The sequence below is a fragment of the Dendrobium catenatum genome, unplaced genomic scaffold (assembly GCF_001605985.2).
Source record: "Dendrobium catenatum unplaced genomic scaffold, ASM160598v2 fragScaff_scaffold_421, whole genome shotgun sequence".
Classification (NCBI taxonomy): domain Eukaryota; kingdom Viridiplantae; phylum Streptophyta; class Magnoliopsida; order Asparagales; family Orchidaceae; genus Dendrobium; species Dendrobium catenatum.
In genome coordinates, this window is record NW_021318883.1 from 882,853 (window position 1) to 904,698 (window position 21,846).

The window sequence follows — 21,846 nt, forward strand, 5'->3', positions numbered from 1 at the left end:
TATATATATATATATATATATATAATCAAATACTATCAATCTCAATACAATTAAACAATATATTATTCATATTTAACTTGTTAAACAAATACATTTATAATTATTAGTCAAATTAAAGGTAATTAGCAAGTCAAATATGATCAAGAGTTTTCTTAACAACCCTTATTATTATTATTAATATTATTATTATGCTTCTTAGTATTATTATGCTTCTTAGTATTAGCCTATTAGGACTGATCGAGAGTTTTCTTAACAAGAGTTTGCTCAATCATTTAAGTTAGATTATTTGGTTTAAAATTTGGCTTCTAAAATATTTTTTTCTATCTATTACAGTTGAGCTGTGGCTCTCAAAGTTTTCAAAAAAGACTTGTAATCTGTCAGTGTTGGGAGAGCCTGACATATAAAGATGAAGGATACCTACATGATATTCAATAATTTCGTAGAAAAAAGTTAATATATTTTTATTCTAAATAAAGGCTACAAACTTGTAGCCATAGATCCTATACTATATAAATGAATGTGGTTCAGAACTTTCCAAAACCCTCAGAAAAGATTAAAAAAAACAATGAACAAATATGATTGTGGATGCCATCAAGCCTATATCTTGATTAAATAAATGAATTAATTTCATTGTTGAAATCTTGCTATAAAATAAATTTCCCATCAATGTGAATTGACAGATGTCACTCTTATGTTTCACTCACATAAAGGAGAATCGCATTTATTATTATTATTATTATTTGGAACGGGGTGTCGGCCCGCTGCCACATCAGCTTGTGACGCGTTTGGCGATGTCCACTAATCCCTCAGCGTGTCTACCAGCAACCAACCCCACTAGTGCAGGACCTACAGTTCTTTTCTCTCCACTCAAGGAGTCGTGTCGTATGAGAGGGAATTCGAACTTGGGATGGGAGGTTCCCAATCAAACACACCCACCAACCCACCTAAATCCAGTGAGATATTATTATTATTATTATTATTATTATTATTATTATTATTATTATTATATCCATAATAATAATAATTTGATAGAAGTCTTACATTGAATAAAATGATAATAGACATTTTTTGTAATCCTAAATTATATAAATATAATATAATTTGTAATTGTATAAAAAATTTTATTTGATAATCTACAAAGTTTTTTATGAAATTAATTATCAATATTTTAATTGAACTAAATTTATCTCAATTGTAGCTGTGGCAATGGGTAGCCAGTTGATGTGGTCGGTGGGGTGGGTGGTTTAGAATTCATGCTTTGAAAATATTAAGAACATTTCAATGTTATTACGTGTATTTTAAAAACATCTTTATTTATTTTCAAAAACAAATAATATGATTTGCATATATGCCACTGTACTCTTATGTATTTATGTGTAACATCTAAATATTTAATAAAAAAAAAGTATTTAAATCTCTATATTTATTTATATATTGCCTTAATTTTAAAATCAAATAAAAATATCAACAATATTAATTTATTTAAAGTGAAAACTTGTAACTGAAATGATTGTCTCAATGAGATAAGCCAAATGATACTAAGAGCCTTTAATATGAGACCAAATATGTGGTGTAGCACTAGAAACACCAAGGTTCTAACTATTAGGGCTCTATCTAGGAAAGCTGTAGATAAGCATAGAGGACTCATCACCAAGAGCCAGTTGAAGACCCTAACATATGAGATTTCGTATGTTTTACATGATTTTTATGTGGACATTTTGTATGTGTCAAAACTTTATATAGTGTATGTGTGATTGTATAAAATTTAAGTTGACTTTTGAACTTAAATTTTAAAAGATATTAGGGTATTAATATGTTATAGATGAGATATTATAATTAACTATTTAATTAATTATAATATTTTCAAAAGGAGTACCATTCATGAAGGTTAGAAAAAGTTATTCCATTTGGTAGTTATTTTGCAACTGAAGTTAATGTTAATTCAAAGTGGTGGCTTGGCTTGGTAGTCAGCCAAAGAAGAGGACTTTGATGATCTATCTCACCCAATCATCATTAGTATATTGATTAGTTTTTAGTTATGTATTTTGTTGTAATGTTTTGTTGAATTTTTTTGTGGCTTCACCAAAGTTTGTTCTGAAAAATATTTTCTCAAAAAAATTCCATAATAATCCCTACTTAGATTAACTTATAATGGTTGGATAAACTTGGGCTGAAATCTAACATAGTTAGATTTTGCTAAAAAAAGATTTATAGTTAGATTTAGGGTTTTAACATTTCTATGTTGAATGATCTTAGAATTTGATCTATACTTATAATTATAATGTTGGGAAGATTTATACTTATAATTATAATATTGTAATGATTTATGCTTACATTCACTAATTGTAATATATATATAATTAATCCTGATAATAGAGGGGGATGTGGGTAAAGAGAACAATTTCCTTCATATTTTTTTCATTTTAGGATTTTCATATTTCTTAGTTGAATAACCTTAGAATTAGATATATGATTATAATTATATTAGTTGAATGATAACAAAGTTGCATTCACTAAGTGTAATAGAAGAGTTATAAGAGTGGAGAGAGAATGTGGAAAAATATATCTATATTCATAGATTTTCATATGTTCATATTTTTTAGATCAGGTTATACATGGATATTCAAATTCATAGGTTGATGATGTATAATAGATTATGATCAAGATGAAAAACACTAACAGATGAATTTGTTAATGGTGTTGAAAATTTTATCCACATGGCATGTCAACTACCTTTGTTTTTATCAGATGGGAGGTTTAGGTGTCTAAAAGTTTATGCATGTTGTTAAACCTAATAGAACAATCCCAAGACTATCCAAGAGAGGGTGAATTGATAATTTAAACAATCTATTGAATTTTAGAAAATCGTTTTAAGAAATTTTACTCTATGATCCTAAAGTATGCAATTATTTATAAAAATAAATTTTCACAAAATATTTTTTAACCACAATATATAATAATAAAGTATGGAATATAAAAAAGCAGTAAAAAGTAAAAGAATAGAAGAACATCAAATTTTATAGTAGTTTGGTTCAACTATATATTTGTTCACTCCCTAGAGACTCCTTCTCCAAGTATTGTACTAAACACAAGTGACTCTTCTTTTGCTCCCACAATAAGATAGAGAAGTTCTTACAAAACCTTTTTTCCACTAACCCGACACGGTAGAGTACTGATGTCCTTTCTCACCCTCCTTGTGATGGTAGAGTACATACCAATGTCCTTTCTCACCCTCCAGGTGATGGCAGAGTACCAACGTCCTTTCTGGCCCTCCTGATAATGACAGAGTACCATGATCTTCTTTGAAAATCTTCTCTCAAGAGTCTTCAAGGATGTAGGGCAGAATTTCAAAGAACAAACAAGAGATCGTTACCTTTGGGCAACTTTGTGAATCCTCTCACAATTTTTTTCTTATAAGATCTCTCACTCTTCACTCCCAAAAATACTCTCTCAAACACTCTCCTTATGCACTCTTAAGAAAAATTCACAGTAAGATTATTGAGTGTCAGTTTTTAGGACCATTATATATGCAAGATAAGAAAAATCATTCATAAAATGAATTTTTTAGTGTGAAAATGAGTTAGATCGTACAATATGATCATGGATAGTCAGTATGAATAGTCAAAAAATCATGTGATGATATGATACGAATACTATTTCGTACACTATCGGTCGTCTGTATGATTTACAGATCGTTTGTACAAATAGTTAAAGTTTGTTTAAACAATCAGGTATGAAGCATATCTCTGCACTTTCAGTCGTCTATATGATATTGAGATCATCTGTACGAATAGTTAAAATTCATCTGGATGATATGGTATGAAGCTAACATTATAGGAAAACAATAGATTTTCAACGACAATTTTCACCGAAAAATTGCCAAAATTCGTCGAAAATATTAATTTCCGATGGATTTTCAAGGGAATTTTTTATGCCGGTAAAATGTGTATCAAAAAATTGCTACCAGTATTAAAATGTCTGCCAAAAAGTTTTTCGGTGGATTTCTGGCTAAAAACGTCTAAATATGTCTAGCGGATATACTCAGCTGGAAAAATTAAAAATTAAAAAAAAAAATCAAATAAAGAGCCTGTTGTAACCCCTCCCACCAAGCCTAGCTAGGCCTTCACTACGACCAGTCGCGACCTAGCTTGAATCGCACGACCCTCCCCTCACCCAGCCCATAGCGCGCGCACCTATGCCCAGCATGAGTTTCGAACACTGCCCCCTCCAAGCGCTCTCGCATCCTACGTGCAACACCATCGCGCCATACCTGTAAATGTTTTTTAAAATTAACCTTAGTTTTGTTAATTTATATTATAAGGTTGCATTTTTTAATTTAAAAAATTAATATATTTAAATAATATGCTTAATAAAATAAAAAATAAATAAAATAATTTATAAAAGCTTAGATGTTTTAATTTTAATTAATATTTTATTTAAAATTATAAATATATTTAAAAGGTGAGGGTTTTTTAAGATCAAAATAATTATTATAGGAAAACTCATTGTAAAATCCGCCAAAAAAACAAATGAAAAATTCGTCAGCTATGCGCTAAAAAATTTGCCAGAAATTAGTATTTTTCCTATAGTGTAATCGCGTATTAGTCATCTGTACGAACAATTAAAATTCATCTGGACGATCTGTTATGAAGCTAATCTCATATATTTTCAGTCATCTGTACGAATTGACATCGTACAATACGAAATGGGTTAAAATTTTGAATTCCAATTTAAACTCTCTCCCCCTGTGTGTGTGAACAGTTATTGAATTACAATCATACTCTATCAAACTCAAGAAAATAAAAAGATATTGATTTTATTACATAAAATCCTATTCTACTCTATCTTGAAGTCTTAACAGTCTAGAGTATGATTTTTTTGAAATATTAGTACACACAAAACAAATAGAAATATATTCAATGTATGTTAGGATAAACATTAATTATAACAATAATATTTTATTATTATCAAAAAATCACATAACATAAAACTCAATCTTGAATTCTAAGTTGCAACAATCTCCTCCTTTTTTATTATGGAAAAATAATTATTATTTTAATTGACATTAAAATTTTCTCCTAAGCTCCCCCTCAATAAATGGTTAATTATAAATAAGAGATTTTTTAAAAACACAAGACCAAAATGCCAAAATAAATTCAAAAATAAAACACACATGATTAATTTAATAAAAAAATAAAATACACATAATTAAATCAATCAAACAAATAAACAATAATTAATGACTCTCCCTTTTGATAACAATAAAAAGGGAAGTGCCTCTTGAGAAGGTAAGTTACTATTGACAAATCAAATAGATGATGAAAAAGAGGATTTTAAACTATTTATAAAGACAACATTAACATCTTTATGCGAAAAGAAAAGTCTCATATTTTAAATCAAAGAATAATTAAAGTAAGAAAAATCAAACAAGTTCACTATTTGTTTAGTTTAGATCTATCAAATTAAATAATTATTACAAAAATGTTGAAATAAAGATTAATTAGTTTCCAAATCAATAGTGGAGATTATTGTTGATTATGTAGATTTGTGCAAGAAATAGAAATATAAAAGAAAAAACTGCATGATACTTTTGATTGGCGATATTGAGCATCTTTTTAAATTTTGACATGCTTTGTGCATCTTTTCAGTTTAAACTAATTATGTCTCTTTTCATTTTTAACGAATATTGAGCATCTTTAAAACTTGTGGCACATTTTGTGCATCTTTTCAAACTTGACACACTTTGTGCATCATTTTATATTTTTTATCTTTCCAATATCCATACATCTTAAAACAAAATCTAATAATTAATAAAAATAAATATATTGAATAATAAATTAAAAAAATCAGAGATCTCTTTTGCAATAATTATAGTTAAATAATATTTGTCTATAGGAACATGAAAATGATCTTATAATCTACATCTAATCATATTTAATTAAAATTTTTGAGAAATTAAATTTTACAAGAAAATTAATTTGTAGAGCAAATTATTTTAAAATTTAATTTCATAGATTAACTATATTTGATTAGTCTATAAAAACTTAAAATAATTCAAGAAAATTAAATTCAAAATAAGACAAAAATATCTTTCTATTTTTTAACACAAACTCAAGATATAAATGCAAATACAGCTAAGACAATAATTTAAACATCCAAAAGCCATTACATGAAAACTAAAAAATCAAAAACATACATAAACTACAATAGAAAATGAAAACTAATATGTTGGAGGATCTTGATTTGGAGGTGGTTGAGGAGGGGTGAACATCATAAAGAAGCTATTGATGGTAATTACTTGAGTGTTGACTAAGTCAAACTTCCCTCTGATCCAGTCAATATTCCAATCATTCAAGGTCTTAGTCAATTCCATTTAGAGATTCATACGTTGCAACATTTAAAAATAATAAGAATTTTTTTTTTCTTTAAGGGACGTATCCTTATAAAATTATGAAAAAAATAAGAAGGAAAATGGGAACTCAACAATTCCTCAGCTCATCGATGTCCAACACATTAATGTTTTAAAACATCTTTTGGAATGTGTGACTTTGAAGGAGAAGAAGGGTGACTTTTGCAAGTGAATGTCAAAATCTCCTACACCCTTGTCTTTTTGGATACCTGTGGACCATTCTTATTCCCCGATCGCTTAAGAGGTACCTTTGAAGTGTGAACAACTACCTCAAGGACTTTAGCTGACTTATTTAGCGTATGTGTACGAGATCTCTCTACCTAAGTAAATAGTCCCACATTGAATAAATATTATTCATCTACATATACTATTCATCTACATATATGCTCAAATAGCAAACCTCATAGTGAAGGGTGTCGACATCATGAAGGTTGAGCATCTTTAGTAGATCTTCTACTCCAATAAAAAGGGGGATGGGTAACTACTTCAGCTTCCCCCATCTCTCCAATATATTCCAATCATTCTACATAAAAACGAAACCACTAACCCAGCTCTTTGACGAGTCTCGAGTGTGAATATCCAGTCACTTGGATCTGAAAGAGATATGACCCTGCATATCACAATAAAGTCTACCCATCTGGGAAAAGTACTCTAGAGAAAACACCACCCCGCGATATATAAAAAATACAATCAATCCAATTATAATCAACATGGCTCTGTAAGAAAGTTGCGACAAAATCACTTTACATGTCACTGAAATGTTAATCAACTCCAGAGGAGGTGAAAATCATAGCCCTGCTCGTAAACTGAACTCATACACCATCAAAAATCCTAGAGGAGGAGAACAGTCACGATCTGACTTTTCAAACACCTTCATGAGTCCATGATCATCGAATTATGATATCATTAAGACATTCAAATGTCTAGTAAACGATCCATGATCAAGGGATTCAACATCGGTCGCCCATTCAAACCTCTCCTAATTTACCCTTGTCTTCCTACTATTTAATGGTCATGTCACTCATAAAAATTATAAATAGACCTATCATTTAAGAGAACAAAGAGAATGAATAAGAGAAACTTGAGTTCTCATGCCACTAGACTCCTTGACCACCATTGGACTTCCACCCAGCAGCCAAACGCCGTCGGACTTTTGCCCAGCCGCCGATTGAAGTCGGACTTATGCCCGACTGTCGACTAACATTAGACTTCTGCTAGATCGTTAATTGAAGTCGGATTTCTACCAAACCACTTAATGTCGCCGAATTTTTTATCTCCTCTCGTAACTGGATTTTAACCCGACAGTTGATTATTGTAATCTGATTGTTCTCAATTTTTAGGGATGAGCTAGCCACTTATAATTTAATCAAATATTAGTAGAATTATTTCAACTGGACGTGGCCCCCATGGTTTTTCCATTTTTCAAGATTTTCTACGTAAAAATTCTAGTGTTTCATTTTACTTCTGTTTGTGTGCTAGATATTCGTATAACGTTGAGACGAAAATTTCTAACTCTATTGTTGCGTATATTCTAGCCCACAATAAAGATAATAAATTCTTGTATAAATATTTTATTATGCATAATAAAACATAATCAATTTTTTCTAGTAACTTCCACCAAATTATAATTAATTTTGTGAGCAGGTTAAATAATTAAAAAATAAATAAAGTTAGATTTGCTTTCCATGAGAAAGCAACCAATGCCATTTTTTCTGGCCAAGCCAAATTGGATCGGCAACTGGCCAAGCAGCCAGTTTGGCTGTCAAATTACGTCCGAGACTGATTTTTGGGCTCGGACAGTCCAAATTGGACATTTCTTAGGTTCCTAGTACCATTGTTTGACATTCTATATCAAATTTTAGCACTTTCAAAGCTCAACGGAGCTTCTATGATCAAATTTAAGAAATTTTAAAAAATTTTAACATTATTTTCTGATATTTTTTTAGATTCGATTAATTTAAAATGTTGTGATACGTATTTTCGAACTTGTGGATCTTCGACATCTGAAAATTGGGGGAAACTGATATATCATCAAAAAATTATCTTGATTAGGCACGAATCTTGAAGCAAAATCCAGTTGGAAACTTCAAAAATTAAATTTGAGACCATCTAAACTTTGATTTCAGCTAACTTACAGTCAAATTGAACGTCTCGGAAATATAAACCCAAAGACACCAAATTCAACTCAATTCGAGTCCAAATGAGTCCAAATTAAGGACCTAAAGCATATTTTGAAGGTTCAAACCATAATTTTTTATCAGCAAATGGTTTCCCAACGTGGAATGCTTATATTTGAATCAAGATGCTCGGTCAAACAAATCCAACGAGTTAATGATCATCGAATTCTAATATCATTAAGATATTCAAATATCTAATAAATGATCCACAATCAAGGGATTCAACATCGACCGTCCATTCAAACTACTTCTAATTTACCCTTGATCTTCCTCCTCTTTACTCGTCATGTCACTCTCATAAAACTATAAATATACTGCTCATTTCTCATGAAAGGGGACACAGACAAGGACGAGAAGGAAGAAGAGAAACTTGAGTTCTTCTGCCACTAGACTCCTCCTCGACCACCGTTGAACTTCTACCCGGCAGCCAACCGACATCAGACTTTTGCCCAACCACTGACTGACCTCGGACTTCTGCCTAACTGCCAACTAACGCCGGACTTCCATCAAACTGTCAATTAAAGCCAGATTTCCAATCTCCGCTCGTAACTGGATATTAACCTAATAGTTGATTATTATAATCTAATCATCCTTAATTTTTAGGGACGTGTCAATCACTTGTAATATAATCAAACATTAGTTGAATCATTTCAACTAGGCGTGATCCAATATTTTTTTTTCTTTTCCAAGATTCTCCACGTAAAGATTCCGGTGTTTCATTTTTCTTCTGTTTGTGTGATGGATAACCGTACAAAGTTGATTCGAAAATTCCTCGCTCCATCGTCGCGTAAATTCTAGCCAGCACAAAGATAATAATTTATTCTATAAATATTTTATTGTGCATAATAAAACATAATCAATTTTCTCTCGCAACCTCCACCAAATTATAATTAATTTTGTGCGCAGGTTAAAAATTAAAAATAAATAAATTTAGATTTGGTTTCCAAGAGAAAGCAACCATTACCATTTTATCTGGCCAAGCCAAATTGGTTCGCCAACCCTAACTGAGCAAAATTTCTTCACTACTCCAAGTTCCATGTCCATCCTGAATGTATAAAAAAGAAAGACGGGCTTTAGCCCAATGACTCAGAAAGATCTAAACTTTCTCCTCCGCCGTCCGCCCCTTAAGAACTCGGGAGTTCGCTTGCTTGTTGACACACCCGGACGAATTGGAACCGCGTAGAACTACAGTCAAATAATCTACGGCCAAGTGTGGTGTCGGTGACATGTCAGCTCTACAGTAGAGCCATTTGTAAGTGATTGGCTCCAGTGAGTGAGAGGAGTTGGTCGAGCACAGAACAATTTTTCTTGAGAGAAAATGGAAAAAATTTTATAGGAGGAGCTTAAGATATAGTGCAGTAAATCTAAAATCTTGTAAAAGGAAACTGGAAATTGACAGTAGATGAATGCAGCGAGCAGTCCCCTCCTCTGTTAGATTCAAAGGATAAAACAAAAGTCTTAGCCAATCACTCCAAATCTATGCTCTGTCCTCTCACAGTTTCACTGCTACTTTACTCACGTTTTCTTCTCCAATCCCAAGCCCTATTTCCCAATTCAGTTCACCAGCTATCATCCATGGTTTTCATTATCTCTTTCACTCTCTGAGATACCACAGAGTCCTAAAACCACTCTTTAATCTTCTTGCTAGCCAGGATGAGAAACAGGCCGGACAGCGATTTTTCCAGTTGGAAAAAAGAGAAACAGTAGTAATAAGTCTCAGGAGTTTGGCATCTTCTCTCTCTCTCTCTCTCTCTTTTTCACAAAAGCCAACTCCACTTACATCACTTGCCCTCCAACCCAAATCCCTTTCTTGCTCCAACACAAAACCCTAAAATCCCACCTTTCCCCTTATTCTTCTATATTCCTTCTCTTTCGATGGATCCCCACGGTTCTTCCGAGCTCCAACATGAGCCCCCCAAGTTTCTCCAGAGCCAAGAAAAGGCGGAGACACAGAGGGAGCTACAGATGGTGATTTCCACCTCTGAGAGGGAATTCCCTCTTGTAGCTACCGCGGAGAAAGACGATCAAAGGAAGCAGCTTGCTCCAAAGAGAAGCTCAAACAAGGATCGACACACCAAAGTCGACGGCCGCGGCCGGAGAATCCGTATGCCGGCCCTCTGCGCCGCCCGAATCTTCCAGCTCACGCGGGAACTTGGTCACAAATCCGACGGCGAGACCATCCAGTGGCTTCTTCAGCAAGCTGAGCCTTCCATCATCGCTGCAACGGGCTCAGGGACCATCCCGGCCTCGGCCCTAGCTGCCGCCGCACCTTCTTCTATCTCCCACGCTTCCACTGCAGCCGCCGGACTCCACCCCATGCTTAATGACCCACCGCCCTCTACCTCTGCTGCAGCTTCAAGGCCCAATTGGGCTGCCAGCCTATGGCCGCCGCCTGTTCCTGGATTTGGTAGTCAAGGATTCCTCCCGACCTCCAATCTTGGTGGAAGCAGTGAAGGGCCTGCCGGTGGAGGGTTTATGCAGAGAATTGGCTTACCGGGGTTAGAGCTTCCGGGGGCTAATCTGGGCCAAATGAGCTTTGCTTCATTGCTCAGTGGGCATGGACAGCAGATCCCCGGGCTTGAGCTAGGGCTCTCCCAAGATGGACACATTGGGGTTTTGAACCCTCATGCTTTGGGCCAGTTTTATCTGCAGATGGGACAAGGAAGAGGGGGTGGAAGTGATGAGCAATTACAGCATCAACATCAACATCATCATCAGCAGCAGCAGCAGAGTCATGGTTCTCTGAACAAGGATGATTCTGATGGATCAACTCAGTAAATGAGAAATTCCATCAATTATCTATATTGGTTTTTCTCTGAATGTAATTTTGTCAAGATAATGGAGGAAGGAAGCTAGAGAATAATTTGTTGTTAATGATATGTGGTGATTGCTTCTACCTCTGTTCGATTTATGGGGATTATTCTCCTCATCCGGGTAAATTGCTTTCGTTCAATAATTCGATATGTGGTACATATGGCATGGAATAAGTGTGTTTACAATTGTTGTGTCACACTATTTTCTGTGCAGGTGTAGGTTGAATTTAGCTGAATGGCTTACAGTGGAGCTATATATATATAGTTTACTATTAAAGTTTGTAGATATTTAGCTTAGGCTTCCTTCAATGATTTATTTTGTTTTCAAGGTATTGATCTGTTAGAATTATCTTGTTCTATCTGAATTCTGAACAATAAATCATTGCATTTTATAATATTATATGTGAACTTCTTAGACTGATTTTGCATCTTATTTTTCGCTAGGGTTCACCGTTAATTGAAGTTGCAAAGACATTGTTTTCTCATTAAGGCTTCATTTGGGATGGCTTTTTTTTTTTTTTTTTTTTTCTTAAAGCAAAGACATTGTTTTCTCATTAAGGCTTCATTTGGGACAGTTTTTTTTTTTTTGCTTTTTAAAGTAGTTTTTTAGTTTAAAAAAAAAGATTTTTCTACTAAAAAACTGTTTTAGGAAGCAGTAAGAAAGCCGTCCCAAACGAAGCCTAAATCTTCTACTTTTAGAATTTTATCAATTCTAAGTTTTATCTGTATGATACATTATCAAAGAATGTTCAACTCAATTGCAAGTAGGGACCTCATCTTGTTATTACAATGGTCTATAGGTCCTAATAGTTCACTGATTCTTGTGAAGTCAAATGCGTTGGGAGTGTTCATTATGTTTCTTTATTTGCATTCTTGTATTCTTTGTAACTATGTGTTTAAGATAACTGGATTAAAAATTTTGAGGATTTCTTTTCAAGGAAATAATTTGTATGTCTCATCTTCCATTTTCTAGCATTTCTTGTTCTTTTCTCCCTTGTTTTGCTGTAAGAGCAACATCATTCACCATTTCCTTGTTTAATAACTGTAATTCCTAAGAACATCTGATTTTGTGGATAATCTTTGTTAGCGAATCCTTATAAGAATTACTGATCAGAACAAAAGAAATTAGAATTTACAGCGTGGGAATGTTTAGCAAGTTGTGTAATAGTCATCTGTGCAGCTTTCAGTTTAATGAGGAATACCAATGTTTAGCTACCAATTTTAACGTGTCATGAATCAGGAGGACATAGTAACGCAAAGAGAATTCAGCACATGGTCAAATTTATCAAATTTAAAAACGGTTATCTATAAAGCTTTCAATTTGATGTGAAACAAATGTCTAGTGACTTATTTTAGTTTGTCCGACGGGCTTGTTTGTTTTGAGGTAAGTGGTTGAATTGATTAGAACTGAGTTTTGGAACTCATTTTTGGTATTCTTTTTTACAGTGAAACCTACCTTAGGATTTGTTTGGGACAGCTTTCTTACTGCTTTCTAATACAAAAAATTTTAGTTCAAAAAAATTTTATATAAAAAAGTTGCTTAAAAAAATAGTATGAAAGTTGTTAAAAACAATGCCTTAGTTTATTGGTTGGAAGCCCTATAGACCTCGGGTTCGAGGCTATGTGATTTATGTGAGTCTGTGATTACATTCGCTCAAACTCCGAAAAAATGTTGGTTGCAGAAGTATTTAATGAAAGTATATATTAAAATTTCAACATCATATAAGACATAAGCTAGTTTTACTTATGAGGTCTTTTTGGAATCTGCTGATTACATAAAGTAATAGTATAATAACATAAATTCAGGAGGTTGAGCTAGAATAACAAGAACTGAGGTCTTGGCAGTCACTTTCATTTTGTATTTTCCATGAAGTAATAGTATAGTAGAAGTTGTGCTACAATGACAAGAACAGAGTGCATGCAAAAATTTTCTTTCAGCACTAGTTTCACCAAATTCCAAACGCTTACATTGAAATAAGATGGCTCTAAATGCAAATGTTATTGTGAACTTAACTAGAGCAACAAATTTATTTCGTAATTTTGAACTAGCTTGCATTAAAGTTCTTAAAGGTAAGATCATCCATGATGTTATTTGATGAAAAGTAGTTTTATTTCAGTTCATACAACCTTATAAAAATCAAAATCTTTTCAAATATATAACTCTCACCTTATATAAAGTAAGCGCATGACAAAAGGCCCATTGATGTGTAATGACTTGTGCTAAGGACTTGATATTTATATTCTTTGGAGAAAAGCTTTATCTTATGTTGAGTTGTGTGGCATTACTAGCATAGAATCATGATAGACCTTCTATTTAAATTGCATTTTAATTCTGCATGACTTGCCAACCTTTCAATTTAATTTCTCTATGTTCAACAACCTAACACTCATTTCTTTTTTGTTTCTGAAAATTTGCACCAACCTTATTTTAGATTAACAGAGATGTTAAAAAATGTGATAGAATGACAAGATTGCCTCTGACTGAAAGATGTAGCTATCACAGTGCAGAATTCCATGTAAGTTATTTTTTCGTAAGTTCTTCCTCCAATCCCATAGTGTTTCAATTTTCATTCATTACTAAATGACAGAATTTCAGTAATTTAATCAGCTATGGACTATTGGAATTAATTAATGAAAGAAGTATAATAATAGTAATCATCATTTGCATTATCTCAATTATTTTGATGGTGCTAGAGACTTCAATCATTTTAACAAGCTCCTTCCATTAAGTATAATGCTGATGATGTGTCAAAATTTAGTGATATCTCACAAAAACATCAGAACTGTATCAGAACTGTACCTTAAGAGGAAAATGGGGGACTAAGACTTCATTTGGGACTAGTTTTTTGTTGCTTCTTAAAACATTTTTTTAGTATAAAAATTTTACTTTTTTGTTACTTCTGAAAGCAGTTTTTTAGTATAAAAATTTTTATACTAAAAAATTGCTTTAAGAAGCAGTAAGAAAACCGTCCCAAACAAAACTTAAATCTAAGATGTTGAAACTTAAGATCTGAAAGAAAAGGATTATACAAACTTGCGATTAAAAATATAGTTGATCTTAGTAACTTTTTTCTGAAGGAGAATCAATAATATAAAGTTGCATCACTGGTGTAAAAAAGTTGTAATAACTAAAATGAAATGGTATAGATGCAATATTTACACACAAAATATAGCATTTTGCACAGTTCTTTTGAATAAGCATAGGAAATATTAGGCTGGTTATGTTACTTCTAGATAGAAGTTTGATCACATTAGTACAATTGAATAAAATGAAGTAATCAGAAATCGTTAGATCTTAAGATATCGGAGCAGGCCTGAAATAGGGTGTCCAGGTGGGGTTTGGTAATATTGAATCATATAAAATGCAAGATTCGAACTCAAGATCTCTTTAATGGTAGTCAAAACTCTCAACTAATAAATCAAAATGAGTTACGTGATTTGTTTTTTTAACTCCTAATGATGAAAAAGGTTGAAGGAAGCAGTAGAAAAGAATATCGAACAGCTTTGATCCATTGGTTAAAAGAGAACATTGAATTTTCAAGATCAAAGAGTTGTATACTTGACTGCAGAAAATTTTGGAAAGGGTGTGTACTTGGAGAGATTCATATAACTTCCCCTTGAACTATCCGACAGAGTTGCTGGAACCAAAGCAGGTAGCCGAGTTGAGTATAATAAGTGCTCATACTTTATGAGGTACGCTTAGAGGTACATTCACATATCCTATCATAGCTGTACTTGGGGAAAACCAACACATTTGTAAGGGATGAAATTATAATCCTCTTTCAATTTGAACAATTTGCAACTACTTTGTCTTGTTTATAAAGCTGTTTATGAAAATATATAAAAGATCTTATTAGAGAGATGAATCAATCTCAAAGGGCGAAAGAGAAAATTAGGTCTCATTGAGGTTTCGTTTGGGACGGTTTTCTTTCGGCTTCTTAAAGCAGTTTCCTAGTACAAAAATTAAAAATTGTACTATGAAGCTCCTTTAAGAAGAAATAAGAAAACTATCCGAAACGAAGCCTGAATCTCTCAGGGAATTAGTTTGCAAGGAACCCCTTGAAACTTTGAATATTAAAGAGTAAGCCAAGTCAAAAAATTAAAAAACAATTGTGAGGGTGAGAAAATTCTTGTAAGATTTCATATTATTTTGTCATGCTAACAGTCAACCTCTATAAGTGAGGAGAGAGATAGTATTTCATGATTGACTATATAGTTCAATTTTGTAAGAAATGAATAGATTGAACTTTTTATACCTAGTTATGCAACAAATGAGTTTCACCTAAACTTTACTTCTAGTTAGAAGAACTATGGTCAAGTTCTAATGAAAACCACCAATTCTTTATTTCGTTCTTTGGGTGATTTGATGATTGTTTTTATTGAATTTGTTTAATTGGAAACTTCATAAGTCCTTTCATTGAGGTACACTTAGAGGCTTTGGGCAACTTTAAAATATTTCAGTTTTGAGTTAGAAGTAGCTTATGTCAATTTTTAATCAAGTCTTGAAGGCACGCCAATTAAGGCTTCGTTTGGGACGGCTTTTTTATTGCTTTCTAAAATGGAGTTTTAGTACAAAAATAAAAAATTTTGTACTAAAACTCCGTTTTAGAAAGCAATAAAAAAGCCGTCCCAAACAAAGCCTAATTTTTTTATGATGCATATAAGGCTTCTTTTGGGACAGCTTTTTTACAGCTTTAAAAGCAACTTTATAAGAAATTTATATTAAAGAATTATTTGAGATAAAACTTCTCAAAATTAAAGAATTATTTGAGATAGTTTTATTCTGCTTTCACTTTTTTAGACTACAATTACGATTTCATTTTGTTACTATTTTTTTATTATTATTTTTAGAAATTTATGCACTGAAAAATAATTTTTTACAACAATTTAAAAAAATATTTTTTCTATAATCACTTTTACAAAAAGTTACAATCATCACAAACAGGCTTTAAGTTTATATATTATCAATATGAATACCACAATGAATCAAATGGACAAACACTTCATAATTTCTTTTTAAAGCACCTTAATTGAATTTTCATTTAGACAACTTTCTTATTATGGTTTGGTTTTTTTTTAGCTGTGTTATTTAGAATCTCCAATAACCCCTTAATTTATGTATTAAAATATACGAGGAAAGTTCTCAAAATATCTACCCAAATTTAGGCTCCAACGAATCGTAAATTCTTCTTTAAGCTAAAGCTTTTTGGTGATTTCTCAGTTATTTTGTTGAACTCTAAAAATGTGTCGATTAATTTAGTCAATGTTTTAGATTACTGTAGGATTTTTTCTCATCGCTCTAATTCGTTAGCAATTGTTTCATGAAGCTTTTTAAGTGGACTCCCCATTTTGATGTAAATGTGGAGTCTCTCTTCTTTAAGCTAAAGCTTTTTGATGATTTCTCAGTTATTTTGTTGAACTCTAAAAATGTGTCGATTAATCTAGTCAATGTTTTAGATTACTGTAGGATTTTTTCTCATCGCTCTAATTCGTTAGCAATTGTTTCATGAAGCTTTTTAAGTGGACTCCCCATTTTGATGTAAATGTGGAGTCTCCTATAGTTCCTATTTGGATTTCTTTCTCTAGTTTGCGCCCTCATCCCACCCACCCCCCCGCGGCATACTTCATAGACTGGCGTCGATGTTTGGTAGACATTTGAGAATGGATAATACGACAACATATGGTTCTAGACCTTCCGTGGCTCGCATATTAGTGAAATTAGATGTTACTAAACGATATACTTCACAAGTCTGGCTTGGTTTCGAGTCTATGGGTTCCATTCAATCGGTAGAAATGAAATATTTTCCTTCGTATTGCTTTCACTGCAAAACTTTGGGTCATTCGAAGGATGGTTGCCTGATCTTATTTCCAAATCTAGGTGCTGCTTCTCCTGCCAATGATGGGACTATGGCTGATGTTCCTTCTTCGCATGACCTTGATGGTCTTAACGTTACTCCTACCAATGGTTCTGTTGGGGTGGTTCAAGGTGATATAGTGGAGAATCAAGATTTTATTTGTGCTAATGAGAATGGTGTTGTTTCTCCTTTGCTTAATCATGTTGAGCATGAGAATCAAGATTTTATTTGTGATCATGAGGATCAAGGTGATGTTGTGTTTCATAGTGCCGGTGGTTTTGTTTCTCCTATTGTGAATACTCAGGCAACAGCAGGAGTGCAATTGATTGGCTCTGATGATGTGGGGGTTTGTGCAATGGCTTTGTCTCATGTTGAGGTGGAGGAGGAAGGTGAGGTTGAAAGGGTTTCTTATCAAGCTGAAGTGTGTTATGATTCATCTAGTGTTGTGGTTACTCCTGATCTTATTGATGGGCCGGTTTCTCCCATTATTATGGGGACTAGTGGTGGCGTGCCATCTGATTCGCTTGTGACTGCAGGGCCTCTAGGAACTGAGTCTCTTGTTGAGGTGTCTATAATTGTTATGTCCCCTAATGGTTTAAATGCTCAGTTTGTTTCTAATTTCGGGTTTGTCTTGAACAATTGGGTTGAAATAATTGGTATCCTTCATTTCCTGGTGAGGTGGGTGATGAGCATGATGGGTCTTTTTAGGATTTGTATTGTTTAAATGTATGTCAGGTTATTGAGAAAGATTTTTCTCGTGTTAGTAAACATCGTAGGAGAAAATCTATAAAGTAGCCATTGTTTTGATGTTTTGTTGTGTAGCAATAGGAGAAAATCTTTGCTTAGATGGTGTTTTTTTGTTGAAGGTTGCTTCATTTTTGGGCCGGGTTTTGTGTCCTTGTATGTGGTTGCTTAGTTAGCCTTTGGGCTCTATCTTGGTTTTGGGTGATACTGGTCGGTTTGGTTAGGTTTTGGTGATGGTTGTGGGGGAGGTGATGCTCTCCTATCCTCTTCTTTTTTCTGCTTCTTATTGTTTGCAAGTTGTTTCTTTCCTTAACTTGGGTTAGATATCGGGTCGCTTGGGTTGTTCTTTGTGTCCGTTAGTTGGGTGCTATAATGGATGTTGTCGATGGTGTTGTTGTTGTTTCTTTAATTGATTTTAAGCTTTATCTTTTTCTTTACTTTGCTTTTTCTTTCCTTGTATTAGGTAAGATTTAAAGCTCATAGGTTTTATTTCAAAAGATGTTATTTTAATGAGCTTTTGATCCTCTAAGAATGTGTATTTTTTATCATTATTAATGTGTAGTCCCCGCCATTGGGTAAAGGAAAATCACGTATTACCAGTGAAAAATTGATAAGTTTCCAGCATATTTGAAAGGTTACCGACAGATTTCTGGTGAAAAAATTTTCGTCAGTAAAACGAGCATCGGAAAATCCATCATAATTAATTAAAATAATTTATAATATTATTAATTAACTAAATTAAGAATTTTTATTTTTTTAGAAAATATTAAAATCCGTCGGAAACAAATCTGTCGGAAAGCCAATGGAAATGCGCCGGAAATCTTCTCAAAAATTTGTTGGAAAAGTTCCATTGTAATTCGTCGGAAATCAGCTAGAAAATCCATAGAAAAATAGTCTACCATAAATCTTTTGAAAATTCTGCCGATAATAAGCGATTTTCCTATAGTGAGTTTTATAAAAAAAAAACATTTTTTAATCATTATAAAATCATTTTTAATCCATAGTAGGACACATAGCATATGAAATCACAATAAAAATATTCATAATAATGTTTATATTTTTTCAATGTTGACCAACTATTGTGGCTTTATGCAATATTGAATAAAGATTAAATGCACACTTATTAGATACTGAACATATTTTTATTTGGCAGTAAAATATAGATTAAACTAAATTAAAAAGTGATCATAAATGACCCCTTAAAAATCATAATAAATTCATTTCATATCCCAATAGGTTTTATAACATATGGAATTACATTTAAAACTTAAAAGTCTAATAAATCCAATTGAATATGAATAATGACTAGAAAAATAAAATAATATTTCACTAATACTAATTTTAATATATTTTCATGGCCTTTTAAATATATTAAAGAATCATTTGGTTTGTTGCATATTGGGTGTAATATATTATAAATGCAAAGGGGTTTTAAAATGTAGGCATTTGGTTTAGCGAAAATAATGCCAGTAAAATTTTGGCAAATTTGAAACTCATCACTAGCAAGTCAATGTCACTGCCACTCGTTATCACCCATAAGTTTTTCTACCAGACACCATTGTCTGTCTCTATCACTACAATCAGTGCCACCATTCTTGTCATTGATTGCCATTATCACCATCGTCGTTGGCACATCTGGTCTACCACCCTGCCCATGTCACTTGTCACTCTATTGTTGTATCATCGAAAATTGTAATCAAGATTTAATCTAAATTCATTTTACTTCAGATCAAACTCGCAAAACTAAACTATTGCATCTTTTAAGTTCTACAAAATAATTCTAAAATTTTTTGAAGACATTACATTTATTTTGCATTATGTTCTCTTTACTCTTCATTTCTTTTTTAGCAAATCAAATGGCCCCTAAATAAATTTCAAACAATAAAAATATTTTGTATATGTGTGTGCATCTGCATGCGCAGGTACGTGTGGATATACTTACTATTTTCTTAATCGGTATAATTAAGATTATTTAACTTATTTTGTCAAATTTGATGCTATGAGCTATGTGAAATCATATAGACTTACCAACATAAGAAATTCTTAATTAAAGAAGATTATTGATATTCAATTTAGGCTCCCTATCTTTAAGCAGATGTTAAGTAATATATTTGTCATATTAAGAATAAATAGACAAATTTAGTGTATGAAGAAACTTATAAAATTAAATGAACGTTTTAATATATATAAGTGATAATGATTATATTGATTAGTCAATTAAATATATGATAAAAAATAAGATAATATTATGTATAATTTTTACTTATAATTAAATAAGAAAATAATAAAAATAAATAACCGATCAATCTAATTAAATATCCACAATAATAATAAGATACTTTAGAATACTTGAAAGTGAGTAATGAATACTTCTATTTAAGTTATCATATGTTTATCATCCATGTGACTTGATAATATTCTGTCAATTCAATACAATGAAAACACTACGATACTACTGGCTAATTTTTTTAATCAGATTGACAAAATCCTTTTTTGAATCTAATCCTTGCCATTAGGATTCTTCCTATGCTTAGAATCCTCCCTGTAGGTTCCTTTAGAAGGATTCTTAATGACATTAACATTCGATTAACCATAGAAAATCTTGAAGCTTAGACCTTAACTTTCTATACCAAGGATATCTTAGATTTCATTAGAAATGAACCTTAAGTAACCTATCCTTGTAAGGATGTCCTTAAAACCAAATTAGGAAACTCTTAGTTTAAGTGGTGCCATATTGTAACCCCTAACCTACCCTAGTGATGGACCTATCCTATAGGATACTTATGGAGTTGAACTAACCTAATTTGTCCATAACCTATCTTAGAAGTTTAAGAGGTCATTTGTGGGTTTATTCAAATATAAAACAAGTCACTAAAACTTTTCAAAATTTAATATAAACCCAAATTGAAATCAATTCATATGGTGCCACAGGCATCTCTTAGAATTTGTAAACACCATAGACTAGTTTGACCTTAGTATATCCTAGAGGTATCCACAAGCATCTCACAAGCCAAATTAATAGGTCAGCTGTAGTCAATTCCTTAAGAAAACTTAAACCCAAGAAATGGCCTAACTTATTCAAGTATATGACCCTAGAACTTATCCAAGATGTTTCAGACATTCTCTTGAACCCATATCTTAGGTCAAAGAATTTTTATCAACTCATATTGAATCTTGAGTCAAATAAAGTTTAACCAAAGCATCTCCTTAACATAAATTTATCCAATTTAAGTTTCAACAGCCAATTCTAACTTAATCATGTTGGCATTGAGTTTATGTGATCCTAATCTAACATTGAGTTACCTAAGACCATGCTTGCCAATCCATTTGGTTCATGGTCAAAGCTAGTTTGACCAAAGATCATGCTTCATCCAAGGTCAATCCATTTGGTTAATGGTTGAACCTAGTTTTAACATGAAACCTAATTGGAATAGCCTTGGTTCACTTGAACTAAATTTATCCAAATCAAACCAAAATTCCTTTAAACTTTGTAAAACACTTGGCTAAGACCCTTAATTAAGTTTCAAAAGTGATCCAACCCACTTGGGCTTTACTCGAGCCATATATTGGCTCAAATGGACAATATTGCCTAGACTTAACCTGACAAGTCAATCTTTAGCTTTCTTCTAATTTTTTAGTACGTTAGTGTCATTCTGATTCAATTTATTTAGATGGTTCCATCTCACTAGATTGTTCCGCAATGATTCAATAAGATCAAATCATCCCAATCTCCCTATTTCCATGTTGAGAATGCAACCACTTAATGAAAAAAAGGTAAGAGAAAGCAATGAAAAGAATACCAAAATTTTATGTGACAAGTCCAAAATTGGGAAAAAAAATCTTGGAGC

General features: G+C 32.4%; 1 protein-coding gene across 1 annotated transcript in view; it reads left to right on the forward strand.

The window, feature by feature from the left end:
* The window catches only part of LOC110110425 (transcription factor TCP20), a 28,909-nt gene extending 17,115 nt beyond the window's left edge, over positions 1-11,794 (forward strand). Inside the window, exon 2 of the mRNA XM_028694255.1 lies at positions 10,320-11,794. Within this exon, the coding sequence (XP_028550088.1) occupies positions 10,462-11,364 (903 nt within the window). The 5' untranslated portion in view covers positions 10,320-10,461 and the 3' untranslated portion in view covers positions 11,365-11,794. The remainder of the gene's footprint in view (positions 1-10,319) is intronic.
* The last annotated feature ends 10,052 nt before the right edge of the window (positions 11,795-21,846 follow it).